This window comes from Salvia miltiorrhiza, chromosome 1 (assembly GCF_028751815.1).
Source record: "Salvia miltiorrhiza cultivar Shanhuang (shh) chromosome 1, IMPLAD_Smil_shh, whole genome shotgun sequence".
NCBI classification, from domain to species: domain Eukaryota; kingdom Viridiplantae; phylum Streptophyta; class Magnoliopsida; order Lamiales; family Lamiaceae; genus Salvia; species Salvia miltiorrhiza.
In genome coordinates, this window is record NC_080387.1 from 27,347,143 (window position 1) to 27,368,422 (window position 21,280).

At 36.3% G+C, this 21,280-nt stretch overlaps 1 protein-coding gene across 2 annotated transcripts; it reads right to left on the reverse strand.

Moving 5' to 3' along the window:
• Positions 1-853: 853 nt before the first annotated feature.
• LOC131017755 (uncharacterized) lies at positions 854-10,964 on the reverse strand. 2 transcript variants are annotated; one of them, XM_057946471.1, is made up of 8 exons: positions 10,365-10,964; positions 8,578-9,300; positions 7,423-7,518; positions 7,262-7,345; positions 3,199-3,433; positions 2,952-3,112; positions 1,262-1,540; positions 854-1,182 (listed from the first exon to the last, which is right to left on the reverse strand). In XM_057946471.1, the coding sequence occupies exons 1-8, from the start codon at positions 10,737-10,739 to the stop codon at positions 1,126-1,128; spliced, it is 2,010 nt and encodes a 669-aa protein (XP_057802454.1). In that variant the 5' UTR covers positions 10,740-10,964; the 3' UTR covers positions 854-1,125. The 2 variants fall into 2 exon arrangements, with proteins under 2 accessions (XP_057802454.1, XP_057802463.1); XM_057946480.1 differs by lacking the exon at positions 854-1,182 and having other exon boundaries at positions 1,363-1,556; positions 10,365-10,940.
• Positions 10,965-21,280: the final 10,316 nt, after the last annotated feature.

A 21,280-nucleotide genomic window follows, 5' to 3' on the forward strand; every position in this document is an offset into this window, starting at 1 on the left:
GTCATTGATTGTTCTCTCTTGGGTGTGCCCAATTTTTTGTGCAAACCCTAAGCTTAAATTTCACCATTCGATTTCGTGATTCATAGCAAAGCAATATACAAATAATTCAATTGAAAAGTCGTGTCCAGGATTACACATAATTCATAAATAGAGATGACAACAGATCTTTGACCCGTTTCAAATTTGTGGATCCATATTATTTTTTATACTTTAGGTCTTTTAAAAATTTAGATATGAGTCCCTCAAAAAAAATTTAGATATGAGATTTAGATCGCATTTGAACCCTAGACTTAAATATCGAATCCAAAATTGGGTTTGGATTTTGAAAAATGGAGCTGGTCTGAAATCCAACCCCCGCAAACCTATTTATATATGTCATTTTTTAGTGTTCATCTAACTTTATAATTCTCGCTTCAAAAACAAAAAACTTTATAATTCTAATATTTTCAACTGAACTTATATAATAAAAACTATAGTTATTTTTCTCTATTCATTGGAAACTACAAACAGTGGAAACAAGATTACAAGAAACGTTTCATTTTCGGGAGAAAATTATGGATTCGGATCCAAATCCGAGAATGTGGAGGATATGGACTCGGGTCTCATTTTCTTAGGCCGATGGATGGAAAAAATGGGATCTAGATTTGGATCTAGCAAGATCCGACCCATTTACCCATCCCTGCTTACAAACACAGTCTCTAGTGTTTACATGCTAATAGCATAGCCTATGGGGACCAGTTCAGCTAGAATTAAATTGTGTTGTAGCTCCCCACATGCTGATGAATCAAAATTCCAGAATAACAGAAAGTTCTAGGAAAACATAGTTAGCCTTCAGGCATATTTCAGATGTACATAGTCTAAAGAATGATATATTATAAACTGCAATTTCCTTTTCCAAGAACATTAGGTATGTGATTGATAGACATTTCATTCCAGTGGCCTCACTATATTTACCAAAAATCCTTGCACGAATTATGGTGATGATCAAACAAAACTCAAAATCTCATCAAGAGAGCTGCACAAGTTAAGTTGACCCCTAGGCCGTGACGTAGGATGACCATTTTCTCATAGAGCGCCAGGGAAGTAACATATTTAAACATGGCAAATTTGTGGTAGGAGATACAATCATGTTGAAGAATCCCCGAATGTCATTAGCTGTCTAAGAGCCGTTCTGGTTTGAAGCTGCAACAGGAAAATAAGTAAATAACTTAGCTAACAGGAGAATTGAAATATTACTTTACCAGGATAGTTTATTAGTCACCTTAACATCCAGACAAGGGTCATTCACCATATTCTTTAGTTGAGCTACTATTCCTGCATTCCAGAATTCCGTAACCCTACCACATGCACCTGGACTGCTCGGATGAGTAAGATTTACAATAGCCCAAACAGCAGCTGTACGTAATCGGCTGTTACTACTCTGCAAAAATCTGACCAATATTGGCTCTGTATTATCACCTGCCTGACCAAAAAGTTCACTCATTACTGCTTCCCTGTGGTGCTCATTCCCAGAAGCCACGTTGCTGAGGACAAACATACCCTACATGGGAAGAAATCTGTTCATGGTTTATATAGTACGAAAGACAGCCAACACAGAAATCAACATATGTTTCAAGAGGGAGTTTAGCTAAGATTATTTTAGATTATAAGCTCCACCAACTTCTAAGATGTTTCAAGAGTTTATAAGATGTTATGTCATAACAAGTTATAAGTTGTTAAAAGTGTTTGGATAATTGAGCTTAAGTTAGAGAGAGGATGCGAGTTAAACAGCAAATCCAAGTTAGAGAGTGAAAATTGAAGAGAGATGAAACTGAAAGGGTATATGGTTATTTTTATAAATTGATTGTTTCTCACAAGACTACGAAAAAATAAGTTGGTGTTCAGGAACTTATTTTGGAGAGTTTATAAGTTGTTCGAGCTTATTTTCACAGCTTAGACACTATTCAAGAATTTATTTTGCCAAACATTTCTCAAGAGCTTATTAGCTCTTATAAGATCAGAAGAACACCCTCTAAGTAAAAGCACCCTCTAAGTCAGGTGAAATTTCACACATGCAGCATGGGCTTTTTGCCCAGTATATAGACCAGAATTTTCTGTTTAGAGCATCTCCAACAGTGCACCAATTTTTTTTCGTGTGTTGCATCATCCACCATGCACAAAATTGGTGCAGTTATTTATTTTTGTTTTATATTTCTTAACAGATACCTAACAACTATTTTCCCATTATTTATATTTTTTTTACTCGATTTAACTAATAAAAATTAAATTGTAAAAGTAATTATTAACAGAGATATATCGTGAAAATATTTAAGATTTTTTTTTGTAAAACAATATGTATCACATAAAATACTAGGAATTCATATGTACATTACCCTTCCTGGTGATACTCTAAGGCACTTTTTGACACGAAAGATCATGAAAATAGTATTCTAACTTCTAATCCTATAATAATAGTATTTCTTCAATTTTCTATAACATTATATTTCCTCCTTCTAAAGCACCCACTACAAAAGTTATTGTAAATGACTTTCATCTGTAACCTAAGTACCTAACCTATCAAGTTTGAAAATATTGATATTTTATTCATAAATATATAAATATATATATGTATATATATATTAAAACCTAACCTGGACACATATTTATTTATATTTCTACTCAGTAAATGTTATTAATACTTTAATTTTAATGAGCTTAATATAAAAGTATGTATTTACAAAAAACTATAAGTACATATGGGATCAAATAAATTGATAAAGTAATTTTCTGAGGGATGTCTTTTAGTATAAAACATGATGCAAACCATTGGAGACCATTTTGATTCCAAATGATCAGACATGCTCTTCCATTACTCTTTGTTTACATTACCATATAATTTATAAAGTATAATTAGGCAGCTAAAAGGTTCATGAGGATCTAAATATCAGGTGAACAGGGGAGGACGTCCTTACTTGAACCAGAACTTCAGCTTTTACATTGTTCCGCATTTGCCTTCCTATAGAATGCAAGAGAAGAGCATCCTCCCCAAACACATAATCGACTGAGTTTGCAGTGCCATCTACGAGATTGCAAACAAGCGCCAAAACTTGCTCTTGGACAGAAGCCTCAGGGTCTTCCATTAACAATACATAATGGATGGTCAAACAGCATATCAAACACAATATAGGTTCATATTATGTGACTTTGAGTAACAATTACCACTAATGAGGCTTGCTAACGTGGACGTTGATAGTTCCAGCAAAATCTCTTCTTTACATTGGTTGTTTCCAAGGAACGTGAGATTCTTCAAGGCCCATACGGCATTGACTCTAATAGCGGATTCAACAGACTTTGAAAGCAGAACCAGCTGTCTCACACCACCACATTGTGTGAACAATGATTTATCTGCATTGAAATCAACCACCACATTGCTTATAGCCCCCAGAGCAGCAACCTGAAAAAAACTCAGAATCAAGGAATATATATTTCCAGTTTATAAATTGGTTTGAGAGCGCACAAACACATGCAGAGCTTGTATAATCAAGTTGTGTGCATTGCATAAATTATTAAATAAAAGAACTTTTACTACTAACAGAAGAGGTATTTAGTGACAGCGGAAATACCCATCTCATCACACATACATTCTCCAGAAAAGTGATTGTATACCTGACAATATCGGGTGAGATGTGAAAATATGTTATAAGATATGTCAGGTCCTTAAGTTGGTTGACAAGTGGCACATTGTTATCCTCTAAAAAGTTTGCAGTAGGGACATTGCATACAAGATGAGTACAATAGCAAGATTCGCTTCCACAGGAAGCATGTTTAAGTGTTGTTGTTTCACTTCTTTCTCACAATAACTAATAACATAAATCAAATTAACATATTTATGAGCAACCATCGCTGTAAAATACCTCCGATAAACAATACACTGATACTGTAATATAATTGCTAGCTTCTACACCATTTCCCTGACTTCACATTAAAATATCACATTCAAGTTTCAACCATTCCTGGACTTCAAGTACTTCCTTCAACAAATCAATTCCCATTATTGACCCTCTTTTCATATGTTCTCCTCTCGTAATAATGAAAAATGATGACAACATAAGAAACCTTTATACTAACAGTATTTATCAAGGACAGGTTCACTAGCTTCATTGAAATTAATGGATGACATGCATGGTATTATATAAAGGACTGAACAATCACATGGTGCATGAAAGAAAAAAAAAAAGCATTTCTAGCTTATCTTGCGATTGTTTATAGCAACAAGAAGAAGGAAAGAACAAAACCATCTGCCTTTGACTCTGGAATAGAATCTAGACATCTCCTTCTACTCAATGCCATAATATTCTCAATTACATAAAAGAATAATCATTAAGGTTCATAGAGATACTTGACATCTGTTACTGTCCTGTATGCACGGATCCGATGAATCAACTTATCTTGCAAAATATTGTCACGTGCTTTTCTGTTTATTGTAGAGATGTGGAGTTGAATATTATTGGCAAACTAGCTATGTGCTTTTCCCCCTCATCCTCATTAAAACTTGCATATGCACCATAAGTAAAAAAACAAAAGATACTTTATATTACTCCACAGAACTATACTATAAACCAGTCATTCCCATAATCTGAATATAGACAATGAAGTGTACGTTTAAGTAGCATAGCGGCCTATAGTAGGTTTAAGGAAGATACTTTTTTCTATTGCAGCAAAACAAGTCTGACCTTGCGTGATAAAGATACTTGAGCACACTTGCTATAATCTTTTTACTACAAGAAACCCCTCATGCCAACTTATTCAAACTATAGTATGTTCACAAGATTAGTTATCTCTAGTATTTTAGAGTTAGCATTTATGGGGGAAGAGATTCTCGAGATAGTGGTGTTCTAATAGGCTCTCAAGGCGCTTAGCATCATCAAGGAGCCACGCGGACACCCCATTTTCGCACTTTGACCAGAATATCACCCCACTTTAGCACCAAAAGCCAAACTTTCTCATTTTGACCAGAATATCAATGGGCCACCAGGATTCACAGACTCCGTTCAACCACATGAACACAACGAATTCCTACTGCAGGCTCCTACAGCATTACCTGATTCAACCTCACTTCATTTTCTACCTCAAGATGTCCCGTACTCATTTGGTTTGAGTACAAATTTAAAAGATGCATAGAAGAGATGACCACTGAGTTTCAGTTCGAATTTATAAAAAATATATTCCATAAGTAAATCTTCAAAATTTAAAAGATGCATAGAAGATATATTATAGCTTACTGATTTTAATATATAAATTAAAAAAATTACACTGCTACTCTAGTATTTTAAAATTTGGGACTTATGGGGGAAGAGATTCTAAAGAGAGTGGTGTTCTAATAGACACTGAAGGCGCCACATGGCCCTTCGTGGTGCCACTTTAGCGATCAAACTCATCATGCTTCCAATGATCAAATACACAGAAAAATAGCCAAACTCACACACTTTTACCAAAATATCAATAATTCCTAGCACAAGCTGCTTCAACAATAGCTGATGTAACCTCACTCGTTTTGTATCTCAACACATATGTACTTGTTTGGTTCGAGTCAAAATTTAAAAGATGCGTAGAAGGGATGTTCTTCAATAAATTTCTATTTCGAATTTATAAGATATATATTCCATAAGTAAATCTCCTTATGGGAGAATACGAACTTAGGGTGCTAGGAATGGAGGCATTTTGTTTTTCAGAAGTTGGCTCCAACCAATACAAGAAGGAAGTATGGATGTGGGTATGTACCCAACTTCTATAGTGAGAAGCCAACTTCTCGGCCCCAGAGAGTGTTAAAGAGATGAGAGAGTGGCAGACTAGCAGCCACGAGGCCCGCCATTGGTTCGCGCTGATGCAGGCCTGCCTGCCTGCTAGACATTCTTTTATTTATTTCTCTTTTCTTCTTATTTTTACATTCATTCTTTCTAAAAATCGTGAAATTTTGCTAACGATACAATATTCAATACGCATATCAAATTAAAGATCATGGCCAGATCTTTAATTTGATATATGATATGAAAAAAATGGATATAAGATGTTAAGTTATGATTATCTGAAGTTCAAAATAAAAATTAAATTCTCTCATCCTTTTTTGGCATAAACTGATTTTTAGTCTTTATTTCGTTTTCAAATTTTTTTCTCATTTTTCTCATGGATTATTTTTCTTTTTTTTTCTTTGCAAGATCAATGGTTCTTTTGTTATTTTAAATTTATTTCCTTTCAACTTTTGGATTTAGTCCTTTCAAATTTTGAGTTTTTAGTTTTGTAGTTTTAATCATTGAAAATATGTTATTATTTTAATAAATTACAACTTTTTGAAGTTAAATTAATTAACTATAAAAATATTATACATAGTATATACATAGTATATGACAAAACACCTATAAATATAAAATTGTATTGGGTATATTAGTGTGACCTGTATAGAAGTTGCTTTTCTGGTACACTACTACAAAGATAAATTCAAAAAAAGCTGGTGGATTTTAACTTTTGATGTGGCACAGATGTGGTGGTTAGAAGTTGTTGTGCATGGTTACAACCACCCTTATTTAGCCACATAGCGTAGCTTGCAACCTGAATACATAAACTGAAAACTACATTGTTACATTGTTTAGATTGAAACCTAGGCTCTAATACCATTTTTCAACTGTGGATTGAATTATTAGGATAAATAGAAGAAAATTTGGTGCAAGCCTAATTTGGAGTGGCAATAACGAGTGATGGGCATGCATGTCAGCAAATACTAACACTAAAGGCTGGACTGATCTGGACTAACATCTACAATGTTCCGGTCATCAGACTCATCACCTGCTCTAGAAATTTCCAACTCATAAATGGTCAAAGGCATTGGAAAGCCAACTCATTTACTTTCCAATCGTATATTATCCATTCTCAGATTCCAAATATTCTAACTGTTATGAATGTTCAAAGTTACTCTCAGAATAAGAGAAGTCTTATTTAAGGATGTTGATTTTCATTAGGCAGAGGAGTTACATATTTTCATTAAGTTTAATCATTGTGACCCGCAAACTTCATCAGCCTTTAGCTTTTCTAGAAAGTCCACAAAATTGGCAGATCTGATTCTATGCTGCCTCAATATACAACAACTAGCTCATCAAGTTTCTTTCAACCAGAGCTTAATCAATGACTTATTCCAATATATTGTACATCTAAAAAGATTCCCATCTTCTTAAAGGATGTCATTACAATGCATACAAGGAATCTGAACTCAGAGGAGAACAAAATATACCTTCTCAGAAGTAAAGGAGCTACCCAATAGTTGAACTAAAGGAACCACAATCTCTTCATTCATAAAGGTACCTGCACTCAAACTCTGAAAAGTGATTTGTTAGCAAATTCCAACACGAAGGAGACACAGAATAAATAATTGATCTATTTCACATGGCAAACCTTGACAGAACGAGAAACATTCTTCAAGAAAATGCAAGCTGCAGCACGCACTTCAGCACTATCATGAACCAATGCTTCCGTAACAGACGCTAAGACCTGCATGAAAGAGTAGCCATATACTATTAACTATTGAAATTTTGAACCACAATTGACAAGAATTGAGCATCTTCAGAATTGACACATCTGGGAAAGTAAGATAGCCAGTAAATAAACTATTAAATAAAACATTCGAGGATTATATATCCTCCCCCCAGCCCACCCACCACAAACTTGCTTCTCTTTGCAAGAACCCTTACATTTCCTAAGCTTGCCACCTCCCTCTTCTACAAGCTTTGGAACTTGATGAAAAGAGAACAGTGCAGGCTTGATCATGCAGGATTTTAGCATACCACATAACAACTGCAGAAAAGGAGCCAAAAAGTATTCGATGGAAGAAAAGAAAAGACTCATGAAGAGCTCATAAAGGAGTGAAAAAGTTAGGAGCAAGGACCAAAAAACGAAAGGAATTAGAATTAACAAATTTTAACAATAAATCAAAGGGAGCTGATGAGAATTTATAGCTGATGGATTGGCACATAATGAGCAGAGAAACATATTTCCTCCCCTTGGTTTGCTAAAGTGTGATTCTCAGCTCAAATCCTCAACTGTCTATAGGAAATTTTGTTTCAGCCACACAAAGATGATAAAAGGGGGCCTTGGAGTAAGATCAATTCAGAAGGTCCAAAGCATGTCTGTTCTCTTTAGCACTTGATTTCTGTTACTGTTTTGGTCTGTGTTGTGCTTTCCCATTTTCATTATTATTGAAATACTTTTCTACAACCAGGAACCATGTTGCAGAATTATATCAAGTAAGGATGCGTCTTCATCTTTAACAGAACAATTGGGACACAAAAAATTGACGTAATTAAGGATGAATAGCTATCAATTATAATCAATGTCAACAAACAGTAACAAAATGATCAGCCCAAAATATTACTCAACTTCTTAATTAACCCAATAAAAATGACTGCAGGTTTCTTGGAGTCGTGCATGGCTAAATTCAGATGAGCACATCTGCTAAAGAAGAGAAAGAATAGGTACATACAGTATCAAAAGGTCAAAAGATAGCAGGAGCTACCAGAAGATTAAAACGAAGGTTCCAATGGAACCACTAACCTTTAATTTAAGGACCCGTTCTCTGCAGCATTCCAACTTTGAGCAAAGATCAGACAGTGCTAGAAATATCCCTTCAAAACGTTTGGACCTGAATGAACCTTTATTTAAATTTTCACATAGCTTCTCAACAACATTTGCATTAAATGCTAGTTGATGCAGATCTTCTTTTTCAGAAATCAAATTGGACATCACAAAGGGAGCTTCATCACCAACTTGACCAGGGTCATCAAGGAGCTCAAGTAATATCAGCACCAATTTATATTTAACTCCTGGTGGATCTTGAAGACTAGATGCTGAAGCATTTCTTATATTGATCAAGCACATACAGGCTAATAACCTTGTCCGGGGGCACTTATCCTTCATCAGCTCTATCACAATACTTAATTCCCTTCCATTTTCAGGCACTATGAACCTTGATGCAACTTCTGGATTATTCTTGATTACTGCAGCCAGAGATTCCAAGCTAGCATCCCGCTGAATTAGAGAACCTCCAAGAAGACCAACAAGCCTTTTTATAACTCCAGCTTCACTCAATACCTGCTGCTCGACAGTGGTTTGGCATGAGTGCGTGATGATGCTTGCACCAAGACCAGTAACATTCTCATTCTCCCCGTTCAGTAGTGAAAGGAGGAATTCCATATTTTTTTCTTGAAGAAAATCATAATTTGGAGCCAATTTTGACTGATAAATCATTTTAAGAGCTCGGGCACTAGCATCAACAACCTGCAGCAGAGGCTCCAAGTTTATTGATCTTCAGTAAAAATTGCATGTAGATAAAGTCATAAGGATACATTAGAATTTTTGAAAATTCTATGGTGTTTGTGACATTATACGTTGATCATCTCATCCTATTAGTATGATTGATTGGAAAGAAATATAATATTGCATTTAAAATCATACTGGAAGAACCAACGTGGTAGCTACAGAAGCCTGTTCTTTGTTCACATAAAACTTAAACGCATAACCGAATCAACCAACAGTTCCTAAAAATTCAACAGTCTAGAGTAATCACCAAAAACATATGCATGAGTATGATATGATAATTCCAGCTACAAAATATTAAATCAAGCTGGATTCCGCAATGTAGTAAGATAAGTTTAAGAGCAAATTAGGGCTAATATCATAAAATTGAGTTGACATTAGTGCTAGCAAAGTCTAAGCTAATAAAAGATGTACACCTCTTCACTAACTAGACTAATAAGTAAAATAAGATTAGATATACGATGTGGCAAACTTAACTCATATCTTACGCACATAGTTTCCTATATACGATGTGGCAAACTGATTATCACTTTAATAATAAAAAAAGAAGAACAAAACTTAGATTCAAGCATTTGAGCCAGGTTGGTGTAGACATCGTAGCAAAAGCTTTTTTATTGCAAGAAAAAGGTCACAAATACAATTGATCCATCTTTCTTCTTATTCTTACAAAGATAAAAAAGACGAAAGCAAATAATATATAAAGGAACATATAGCTCAACTTTTCATTTCCTTAAGCTTTTGCTTCGTCACTTAAACCAAAAGGAAAAAAAGAACAGAAAAGAAAAAAGAAGAACCATGCCTTAGGTCCTAATTGAGATTATCTAAACTTTAGCATCTATCATACATAGTTCTCACTCTCAGAGGGATTAACCCAACAATTAGTTGAATTTCCAAATTTAGGCCACATGTTAATTCATTGCTCTCTAGACACATTGGAAAACAAAACTCTTACTTGAATATATACATATATATAGCGCAGAACTACAAGTTCATGAATTCCAGAAGAATCAAGTAAAGAAGTATACTTTCTGATTTGGATGGGAAATAAGACTGAACAAAATGGGAAAAGCCCCGGCATCCAGCACAGCCTTAACTCCAGTATCCAATCCGCATGCAAAGCTCCCGATAGCCGCTGCGGACTGGATCAAAAACGACTCATGGAAGTCACGGCAGTCCCCTCCGCCGCCTGAGGCGGCGGCAGAGGAGGCCAGAATAGCGACAATAGAAGGCACGGCGCCGAGCTTCAGGAAGGCCAGCTTTTTTGTGCGATTTCCAATTATCTGGTTCTTCAAGTCCCTCAGAGCTTTCAGCTTAGCCTCGTATGGTGCCTGCGGTAAGCTCAGCCTTCCGATCAAGTCCTCCGGGCGGCTGGAATTACTCGAAGCCACGGAGGCCGGCATCGCCGCGGATGGAAAATTCACCGAGGGGATGGAAGTTTGAAATCTGACCCCGCCGGAGGAATGCGACCCGGAGCGGCGACGGCGGCTGCAGCGGTGGCGGAGGAGGTGCGGTGATTGTGGTGTGTGATTGTGTTTGGGCAGAGATGATTGATTATTTTCTTTGGTTCGTTTTATACAGTGCGTGTTTTTTCTATATTGCTTTTGCTTGGGATTTGAAATTGAGTGGAAGACTGTAAATTACCGTACAACCGATTTATTTTATTCTCTCATTTTTATCTGGGTAATTACTAATTAGTGCATAAATAAATACATTAATTTAAAATTAATTCTGATTATTTATATAAATTTTAATAGATATTAAAAAATACATTACTTTATTAATCTGAGCAAATTTAACATGAATTTATTTCTGATTAAATTAAAGCTAATTTTGATGAATTAATTGTAAAATTTGAATGAATTAATTTTGAAATTAATTCTAAAAATAATGCTATGAATTAAACTCAAACATAACACTAAAATTTTCATCTTTCTAATGACATTAGCAGCAAATAAAATGAAATTCTCCTAATGTCGACATCTCAATTTGATATTTGTTCAATTTGAACAGAGAAATATTTAAATTTTAAAGAAATGATGGCATTGAGATGACGTATCAACAATGTTGTTTTTTTGTAAACGTCTGATTTGTCCACAATCGACATTCCGACGTGCCACATCGGAATGGGTTAATTTTGCCACATCGGTTCAATTTGAGTAAAACTTGAATTCGCATCAAAATTACTATAATTAATAAATGGGTTAATTGCATCAAAATATCTGACATTTTCCTAAAATTTGGTTTTTTGACAAACTTTTTAATTGTAGCAAAAATTTTAGCTACGTTTCAATTTATTGCAATGTTTGTCCCGCGTATATTTCCGGCCAAATCCATGCTGAGGTGGACCTCCGTAAAACTTAGGTGGCATGTCGTGCCGGGTAATGAAACATTGTCGTCTCAAATCCATTGCAATAAATTGAAACGTAGCCAAAATAAATTGGCCGGAAATGAATGGATTTGGCCGGAAATATACGTGGGACGGACATTGCAATAAATTGAAACGTAGCTAAAATTTTTGCTACAATTAAAAAATTTGTCAAAAAACCAAATTTTGGGAAAAGGTCAGGTATTTTGATGCAATTAACCCTTAATAAATTGATACTTTTTTTTACACTTTTTAAAATTCATATTGAAAATTAAAATAGATCCAAAATTAACGTATTTATGAGCTAATAATTTTTTTCCCCTTCTCTTCTTTTTATTTTTTATTCAAAATGGAGATGGGAGAATGTAATTTTTTATTTTATTTTGGACAGCAAAAAAACTAAGCTACTTGAGTTACTAGATTATGACTTGACTTGATAGAGGTAAGTTAACGATGAGCATTTAATTGATTCCGTTGCAAACTTAACCCAAGTTCTGAAATTCGATGCTATGAAGTGGAACGCTCATATAGCACTTTCGATGAATGAATTTACGCAAATTCTTGGGTGAGGTTGACCTCACCCTATGAGACGGGTCGGGTCGGGTCGGGTCGGAGCGCGGGTTTGACGGGTCGGGGCGCGGGTTTGACGTGTCGGGTGGGTTTTGGGCGCGGGTCTGGGATACCAGAAATAAAGTACACATTCTCATTAATAAAAGTAATAATTATTGTGAACAAATGTAATACTTTAGAAACATTACATTTCATCATATCAATAGTTACTTTTCCTCAAGACAATGATTATTTGAATTATTATTTGAATTATTTCATCATATCAATAGTTACTTTTCCTCAAGACAATAATTACTTGAATTATTATTTAATTTTTTTTCTATATTCTATTTATTTTCTCCGTTATTCAAAGTAATTGTTATTATAATGAAAAGTAATTATTGATATGCAGAAATGTAATGTTTTGAAATTATTACATTTGTTCACAATAATTGTTACTTTTATTAATGATAATGTGTACTTTATCCCAAACCCGCGTCCAAACCCGACCCGACCCGACCCGTCTCACCCCATGAGGTTGACCTCACCCAAGACCAACTCATGAATTTAGGTTGTAAACTGGAACATAAAACTTGTATACACATGCATGTAAATTATATTTTAGATTAATCCTACATCTTATAAGTTATAGTAAGCAGTTTCTAGATGCTACTCCAATATTGGCCTATAGCACTTTCGATCTACACACAGCGCACAATTATGATTTATGTGGATATGAAAAAAACTGAAATTTTGTTGTACTTCACATATTAATTAGATGTTTTTTAATTTATTAATATTAAGTGGTTTATAAATGTATATTTAAGTTGTCCACATGTCGACGACTAATAGATGCATAAGCTTGAGTTCCATCGACGCCAAAACAAAAAACAAAACTGTAATCGTCAGAATTCTACGCTTGTGGATTCAAAAGGACATGTCAGACAATGAAGGCATAAAAATAATTGTAGTCGACGAATGGGTAAAATTTTCAAATTAATCCACTTTCATTTATAACTTCATGTCAATCAGGCCAGTGCCAGCAAATATAAACCTTAAAAATAGTCAAATAGATATTAAATTTTATTTTATTGGAAACAAAAAATCAATCTTCTAAAATGATTATTTACGTATCTTTGTCTAAGTTATGTGATGAATTAGTTATACATATAACTTGCTTTAAGTATATGTATTTTTAAAATGAAAAATAAAGATTGAAAATTAGAAGTGTACCATAAATATTTAAATTTAAAGTTTTTTTAGAAAATGTAATTTCATTTTACCTATAAATAACGTTATGTAATGCTCATTATGTAATTGTACCATAAACATATCAAACATCAACTTAATAAGAGGGCAAATATTGATATTTGAGACATATATATTATTTATTTGAGCATTTATAGAAAGATGCTCGACATTTAGAAGTTTTTTATTTATTTAAAAGTTATATGTATATAAGATCAAATATAAACATTTTCCTTTAGACGAGTACTCTTTTTCCTTGATAAGGCTTTTTCCTTTTGGATTTCCTTATTGAGGTTTCAATGAGGCTCGTTCTTTAATCTGCTTTACTGTGCTTTCAAGGGTTTCTAGGTTTTTTATTTATTTTCTGATAAAAGTTTATTTTAATTAATAGCAGAAGCAATGCCACTCTTTTTCTCTATTTTCCATTCTCTTTTCTCCTCTTTTTTTTTAGAATCTCTTTTCTCCTCTTAATTTGCCATTAACATATCAAACATCAATTGCAGTCATGCTTCACGTAATTCTGTTTCTATATTTTCCTTTCTCATTTTTTCTCCTAATTTGTCATTAACATATATATCAAACACCAACTGCATTCATGCTTAATCAGCGAGTGTTTCCTCTTAATTTACCATTAACATATCAAACATCAACTGCACTCATGCTTCACGTCATTCTGTTTCTATATTTTCATTTCTCCCTTCTTCTCCTAATTTGCCATTAACATATATATCAAACATCAACTGCATTCATGCTTAATCAACGAGTGTTTCCTCTAATTCTATTCATGCTTCATATTTCACTGAATCAGCCTTTCGATTATCTCTAATTGATTATCTGAACTTTTGCAGGAATAAGAAGCCAATAATCAGCCTGTCATTTGGCTACTGCGGATTATAAAAAAATTTCAACCATAAATAATGGTTTGAACGCTCTAATTTTTTACCTCACACAAATTATTTACATACAGATCAATTGCAAATTCCCCTTCATCTTTATCTTCCTTCATCAATTTTCAAATTTTTGGAGGTATGTTCTTCACTGTTATTTAGTCAAGATCTTAGATTTGTCAATTAGGATTTGTTAATCTTTATATTCATGTGATGTGTTTTGTGTTTTTATTTTCCTTTTATTTAAAGATCTATCATATGGTATTGCTCACCAATTGTTCGATAAAATGCATGTTTAAACAATTATTCACGTAGATGTTATGGATCACACAATGTACATGGATCCAACTAAGAAATGAAGGTTAAGGAAAAATTGGAGTTCTTCAAACCAAATCAGTCACAACTATAAGATTTGTGATCTATATTCTTTTACATTAGATTAATTTACATATACAACTATTTATTTTTACGGTTATTTCGATTTCTTATGGTAACCTGTCGTTACTTATATGTTAACAGTGTATTTTGATGTCGGTGATCCTATTTATGAGTATGAGTATTAATCTAAGGCACAAATGTGGTGTGGGGAGAATGTAGAGAAAAATAAATCGTCAACCCCAAAATTCTCTTTATGTTGTTTGAAAGGCAAAGTCGTCCTTCCACTCCTGCAAAACCCCCTCAGTTGTTGAGTGATCTTTTGGAGAATAGTCACAACAAGAGCAAGAAATTTATCGAGGAGATTCGTGCTGACAATATGATGTTCGCATTTACTTCGACGGGTGGAAAATTGGATTATTCCATTAACAAAGTGATTATTGTTGCATCCTCCATTATATTAATGATTTATTTTTTTCCGTTAAGTTAGTACGTATAATACACAGAACTTTGCCAATAAATATTAATATAATATATTTAAATTAGTTCCTCAAGACTAAGCTTAGATTTTCTTTTCTTTTCTTACCACTTGGTTCATGTTGATTAGAATGGCTGGAGTTCATGTAACGATGGAAGAATTGCACAAGGCGTCAAAACACATATTTTTTAACCTCAAATGGAATGAAAGAATGGGGGTGTTAGAAAATCTTGATCGCATACAATTTTTATGGCTTAAAACGGAGGAATATGGACGACAAGTTTGTTATTACGAGGATGCACTCAAAGTGCTTAACTCCATACCCAGGATCACTATTACACAACTTATGAGATATATAATCGGATGGTCGTAGAAGACCGGGGCGCATTGATAAAATAAACTTTTAGCATTTCAAGTTGGCCTTGGAAGACAAGTTTAGGGATTTATATCTCGGGGTCCATGTGATAGATGAAAACTATCATCCAATAGAAATAAGTGATTCGGTGGAATAGCCATTCTAAGACGAGGATGAAGTGATGGACTAATAGATTAATTTTTATGATTGATTAGAATTCCCTTTCGTATCTTTTTTTTAATAAGTACTTTATCGTTTTTTATTAAGTACAAAAATCTGGAGAACATTATATATCACATGTTTAAATAATTTATCCACGTAGATGTTATGGATCACACAACGAACATGGCTACGACTAAGAAATGTAGGTTAAGGAAAAATTGGAGTTCTTTAAAACAAATCGGTATGAATCAGTCACAGCTATAAGATTTGTGATTTATATTTTTTACATTAGATTAATTTACATATATATATAATGTTGGGAACCTTGTGGAATATCCTAACCCTTGTTTTGATGATACCAAAATTCATAGGACTTAAATGTAATAGACTAGAATCGTTTTGAACTCAAGTGTTAGAGTTCGTTTCTAGTTTAGTTGCGGTGTTGAAGACTGAAGACTGAAGACTGAAGACTGAAGAATGAAGACTGAAGACTGAAGACTGGAGTTACCAACTGAAGTCTCAGTTGAAGAATCAGTTGAAGACTAATTATTTAATGCGCGCCATAGACTGATACTAAAGTCAAGTATCAGTTGAACATTCCTCCTAGGACTGATCTTCCAACGTTCAGAGGAAGCCACGTACGCTCAAAGTACAGCCGCATTAAATGCAGAGATTTCTCAATATCTTATCTCTGCAGAGGTCATTCCTATCTGGTGGCTACTTTTCAGAGATATCATATCTCCTGTCCTTCAAAGAGAGCCGTTTCCACACAGACAAGGAACCTCGAAGATTGAAGCCTCAGCCCAAATTCGAATTGCTCTCCAACGGAAGAAATCTTGAGGACGATTTACGCCAACGGATCTATTCAAGAGTTCTCCTACAAATAGCGCTCGAGGATCACTTCAATCTTCACCGATTCAACAACATAAGCTGAAGCTCTGCCGAAATAGCTACTCAGCCTAAAGCTTAACCACTCAAAGCTTGAATCGAAGAAGAGAATTCCAAAGCCAAAATCAGTCACTGTTGATTACATACATTCTCTTAGACCCTAGGCATATATTCTGTGTACCCAGAAGCCAAAGGTCAAACTTGCTTCAAAGAACTTGTTCTTTGTAAGTATAGTTGGCACTCGTTTAAACCTCTCCCCCATAAGAGTGTTTGAGTGACTCAGAGTTCAGGAAGGTACTCTGAACTCTGAAAGGGAAGTCTGAGCACGAGGTGTGCTTAGCAGGGAAACCCTACGCGAGTTGTGTAGGTGCTGAAATCCTATACGAGGTGTGTACGTAGGTGGGGAAACCCTACGCGAGGTGTGTAGGTGCTGAAGAGAGTTTATCTTCAGTTTACGGTTTGCAGTGCACCAGACAAGCACTTGCGGAGTGGATTGTTGGTTTGATCAACCAGCCGTGGATGTAGGAAAGAGTTTTTCCGAACCACGTAAAAGTCTCTGTGTTATTTACAGCTTTCAGTTTTACATTCTTAACTGTGCTATTCCTATTGATAAAACTGAACACTGACTAACAGCAAGAGAAACCCTAATCCAATTATCTGCTCCACTGAGGCTATTTGAAACTAAGTTTAATTTCCGCTGCGTATGATATCAATCTGACTGAACTATCCTCTGATAGTAAGAAAGAGAGATATCATCTCTATCGTTGCAAACACGACTGAAGCCCTTACGTGGATCAGTTAAGTTCTAGTGACTTAACTGATAACTCTTTACTGAAGAGCTTTCAGTATCAGTCGTCAACCCTGTTGGTCAAAACTATTTCGGTTAAACAGGTGTCTGGTTTGCATGCAAAGTTTCTTTTCTATCTCTGACTGAGATCCATCTGATTGAGGTTGGTAGATAGTCAAAAATAGCCTATAGGTGTATTCCCCCCCCCATACACCTATTCGAGACCCCCCGGACCTAACAATTAGTATCAGAGCAGGTTGTTCGCAAGAACTATCTGTCTCTGACTAGTTCCTACTTGAACTAGATCATTTCTTAAAGGTCTCGAATAAGTTTTTACTCTTTCTTATTTTTGTGCTTGCTATTTGCTCTATCTGCTGTTATCTGTTCTCTCTTTTTTTTGATGGAGACTAACCACAGCAGATTATCTTCTCTACCTATGTTTAGTATTGAAAAATACGACATATGGAAGTTTCGGCTTGAAAGCTTCCTCACCGCCCAACATTGCAGAATGTGGGAAGTCATCACCAGCGGTCCGATCATCATCACCGAAACTGTAAAAAGGGTTCCTAATGACATCCGTAAGGAACCTTACGATGAGGACCAGCCCAAGTCAAAGGCAGACTTCACCACAGAAGAAAGGAAGCAAGATGAGTTAGACAACCTCGCCAAAAGCATCATCTCCGGCACTGTTCCCGACAAGCATGTCATGAAGATCATCAAGTGCAGAACAGCAAAGGAGATGTGGGACATTCTGGAAAGAATGTGCGTAGGTTCTGAGGAAATCAAGGAGAATAAGCTGTCCATAGCTTGCCAGAAATTCGACTCCTTCCACATGCTCAAGAATGAATCTGTCGAGGAAATGGAACAAAGATTCAATCTTATATTGAATGAAGTTCAATCCATTTCCAAAGACAAATACACTTAACGAGAAATCAACCTAAAGATTCTTCGAGCACTGCCACGTGGAGAATGGCAGATCTACTTAGTCGCTCATCAGCATAAGCCAGGATTCAGTCAGCTCCCGACAAACAAGCTTTTCTCCGATCTCATGGCAAATGAGTTCGACCTTATGAGAAATCTTGGTAACAAGAAGGCTGGAGGATCAGACGAAGATGGTCCATCAACCTCAAGAGGAGTTGCACTGAAGGCCTCGACCAGAGAAGGCAAGAAGCAGATCAAGGAGCCAACGGAACTCAACCCTGAGGACTTCTTCAGTCAATATGCCTTGTTGACTGACAGATTCAACAAGATGGAGTCCAAGTTCCGGAAGTACAGAAGGTTCCACAAGCGGCACTACAAGGGAAAAGAAAGAGAAGGGGACTCCAGACATTCCACAGATCGAAGCGGAGAAAGGAAGTCAGCCGCTTACGACATCAAAGAATTGGAATGTTTTGGATGTAGAAAGAAAGGGCACTTTCGACATGAATGCCCTGATTTGACTCCAGCTGAGTGCAGGGAACTGAAAGCGAAGAAAGATCGCAGATCTTCGAAGAAGAAAGCGATGGTTGCTGATGATGCTGATTCTTCCAACGACACATCAGAATCTTCCGACTTCGACAGTTCCAGCTCAGATGATGAGAGCCGAGCCCTGATGGCCAACGAATCAGAAAGTGTAGCTGACAACAGCTACGACAATGGAATGAATGGCCCAGAGGTAAAATCTCTCACAAAAACTCCATATACTGATAACTTCCTGATGCTTTCAGGAGACCACTCAGAATCTGGAGATAGCTCATCCTTTGAAACTGACGAGTTCGATCAGCTCCTGACTGATCACTGTCAGCTGAGGAAAATGTTCGAAGATCTCCTCAAGCAGAATTAGAAAATGGACAAGGAGATCAATGATGAACGAGCTAAACATTAGACAATCATCTACTTTCCGGATGAAACTTGTCTTGATCAGCTAATCTTGGAGAACAGCCGACTGGAAGAAGAGCTCAGAGTCTCCAACTCAGAATGTGAAAGAGCATCTCATGAAATCAAGAGGCTCAATCACAAGCTGGAAGAAACAGTCAAGAACTGCATGATGCAGTCTCCCATGATGAGCAACTTTCCATCGAAAGGACTGGTCAACAGCATCGGAGGAAAGGTTGCAGCTGCCAAAGGAAAGGATATCATGATCATCTCTAAGAATGATCCTTCTGAAATCACAACCTCAGAAGAATCAAGAGACCATGATATGGATGAAGTTCACAAGCGCAGACTGATGGCCAGATCAAATGTTCCACCTCCACGAAGCTACAGACGAGCTAAGGAGGCTCCCAACCAGATCATCTTATTGAAAAGGCTGGAAAGCATATTTCAGTAAAAGATCCGGGAAGGAACATCAGGAGCCAAGAAGAATCTTCCTCATCAATCCAGGGGGAAGAAAGGCCACATCAGTCAGAAACTGACATCCTCAGTTCAGTTTCAGAAGGAACAACATCCATGGAGATCAAGCAATGCTGAGTCCAGTCGAGCCATGCCACTTCCTTGACGACAAGCCACTGGACGTCATACAAATCTCCATAAGTCTGCAAAGACTAAAGTATCTCAAGGAAGATACTTCGCCGAGCAAAGAAGACCTCAACCACTCATCAGACAGAACTGCTACAAGAGTGAGGCCTTCAAAAAGATTTCTCAACAGAAGAATGCTCACGTGCCACCTGAAGCGCCAACGACATCGATCAGACATCCAACAATGCGCAAAAGATCAGCCAGACCAATTCTGAAGCAGATTTGGGTTCCAAAGGGAACTCGAACTAACATTGAAGGACCCAAAGTTTGATTGGGTGCCTGAAGCAACTCTTCCTTGTAGGTCAATGTCAGGAAACATAAAAAGAAGGAAGAGGCCAAAGCTTCAATCAGAATGTGGTATCTGGACAGTGGCTGTTCGAAGCATATGACGGGCTACAAAGAATATCTATCCCAGTATGTTGAGAAAGCTGGATCCAAAGTTGCATTCGGAGACAACTCGATTGGAGAAACAAAAGGCTACGGTGTGCTCAACATGGGTAACGCCAGTATCAGTAATGTTAGCTTTGTTTCTGGTCTTAAACATAATATGTTGTCTGTGAGTCAATTTTGTGACAGTGGTTTCACAGTGAAAATCAAAAAGGATGAATTCACTGTTAGAAACAATCAGAAGAAGGTGGTTCTGAAGGGATTCAGACAAGGGAGTCTCTACGTCGTTTCTTGGGAAGACAGCCCACCAGAAACGTGCCTCATCAGCAAGAGCAGCTCGGAGCTCAATTGGCTATGGCACAAGAGACTCAACCATCTCAACTGCAAGACGATCAACAAACTTGCTAAACATCAACTGGTAGGAGGTCTTCCTTCTATTGTATTCCAGAAGAAGCAAGAATGTGAAGCATGCCTCAGAGGAAAGCAGACGCGGACGTCATTCAAGTCAAAGACAGGACACTCCTCTGGAAGGATTCTGCATCTACTTCACATGGATCTGTTTGGCCCGATCACTCCAAGAAGCTACAACGGTAGAAAGTACACCTTGGTAGTTGTGGATGATTATTCACGATATACTTGGGTTATCTTTCTCTTCAAAAAGAAGGAGACACTGGAGGAACTGCCAAAGCTGCTGAGAAGACTGAGCATTGAAAAGGAAGTCAACATCATCAGCATCAGATCAGATCGTGGGACTGAGTTCCTCAATACTGTCATTCGTGAGTATTGTGATGAACAAGGAATCAGTCATCAAACTTCTGCAGCAAGAACTCCACAGCAGAATGGAGTTGCAGAAAGAAGAAACCGGTCTCTAAAGGAAGCAGCCAGGACGATGCTAGCCGAGTCAAAACTCCCCTTAAAGTTTTGGGCCGAAGCAGTCAACAACGCATGCTACACGCAGAATCGC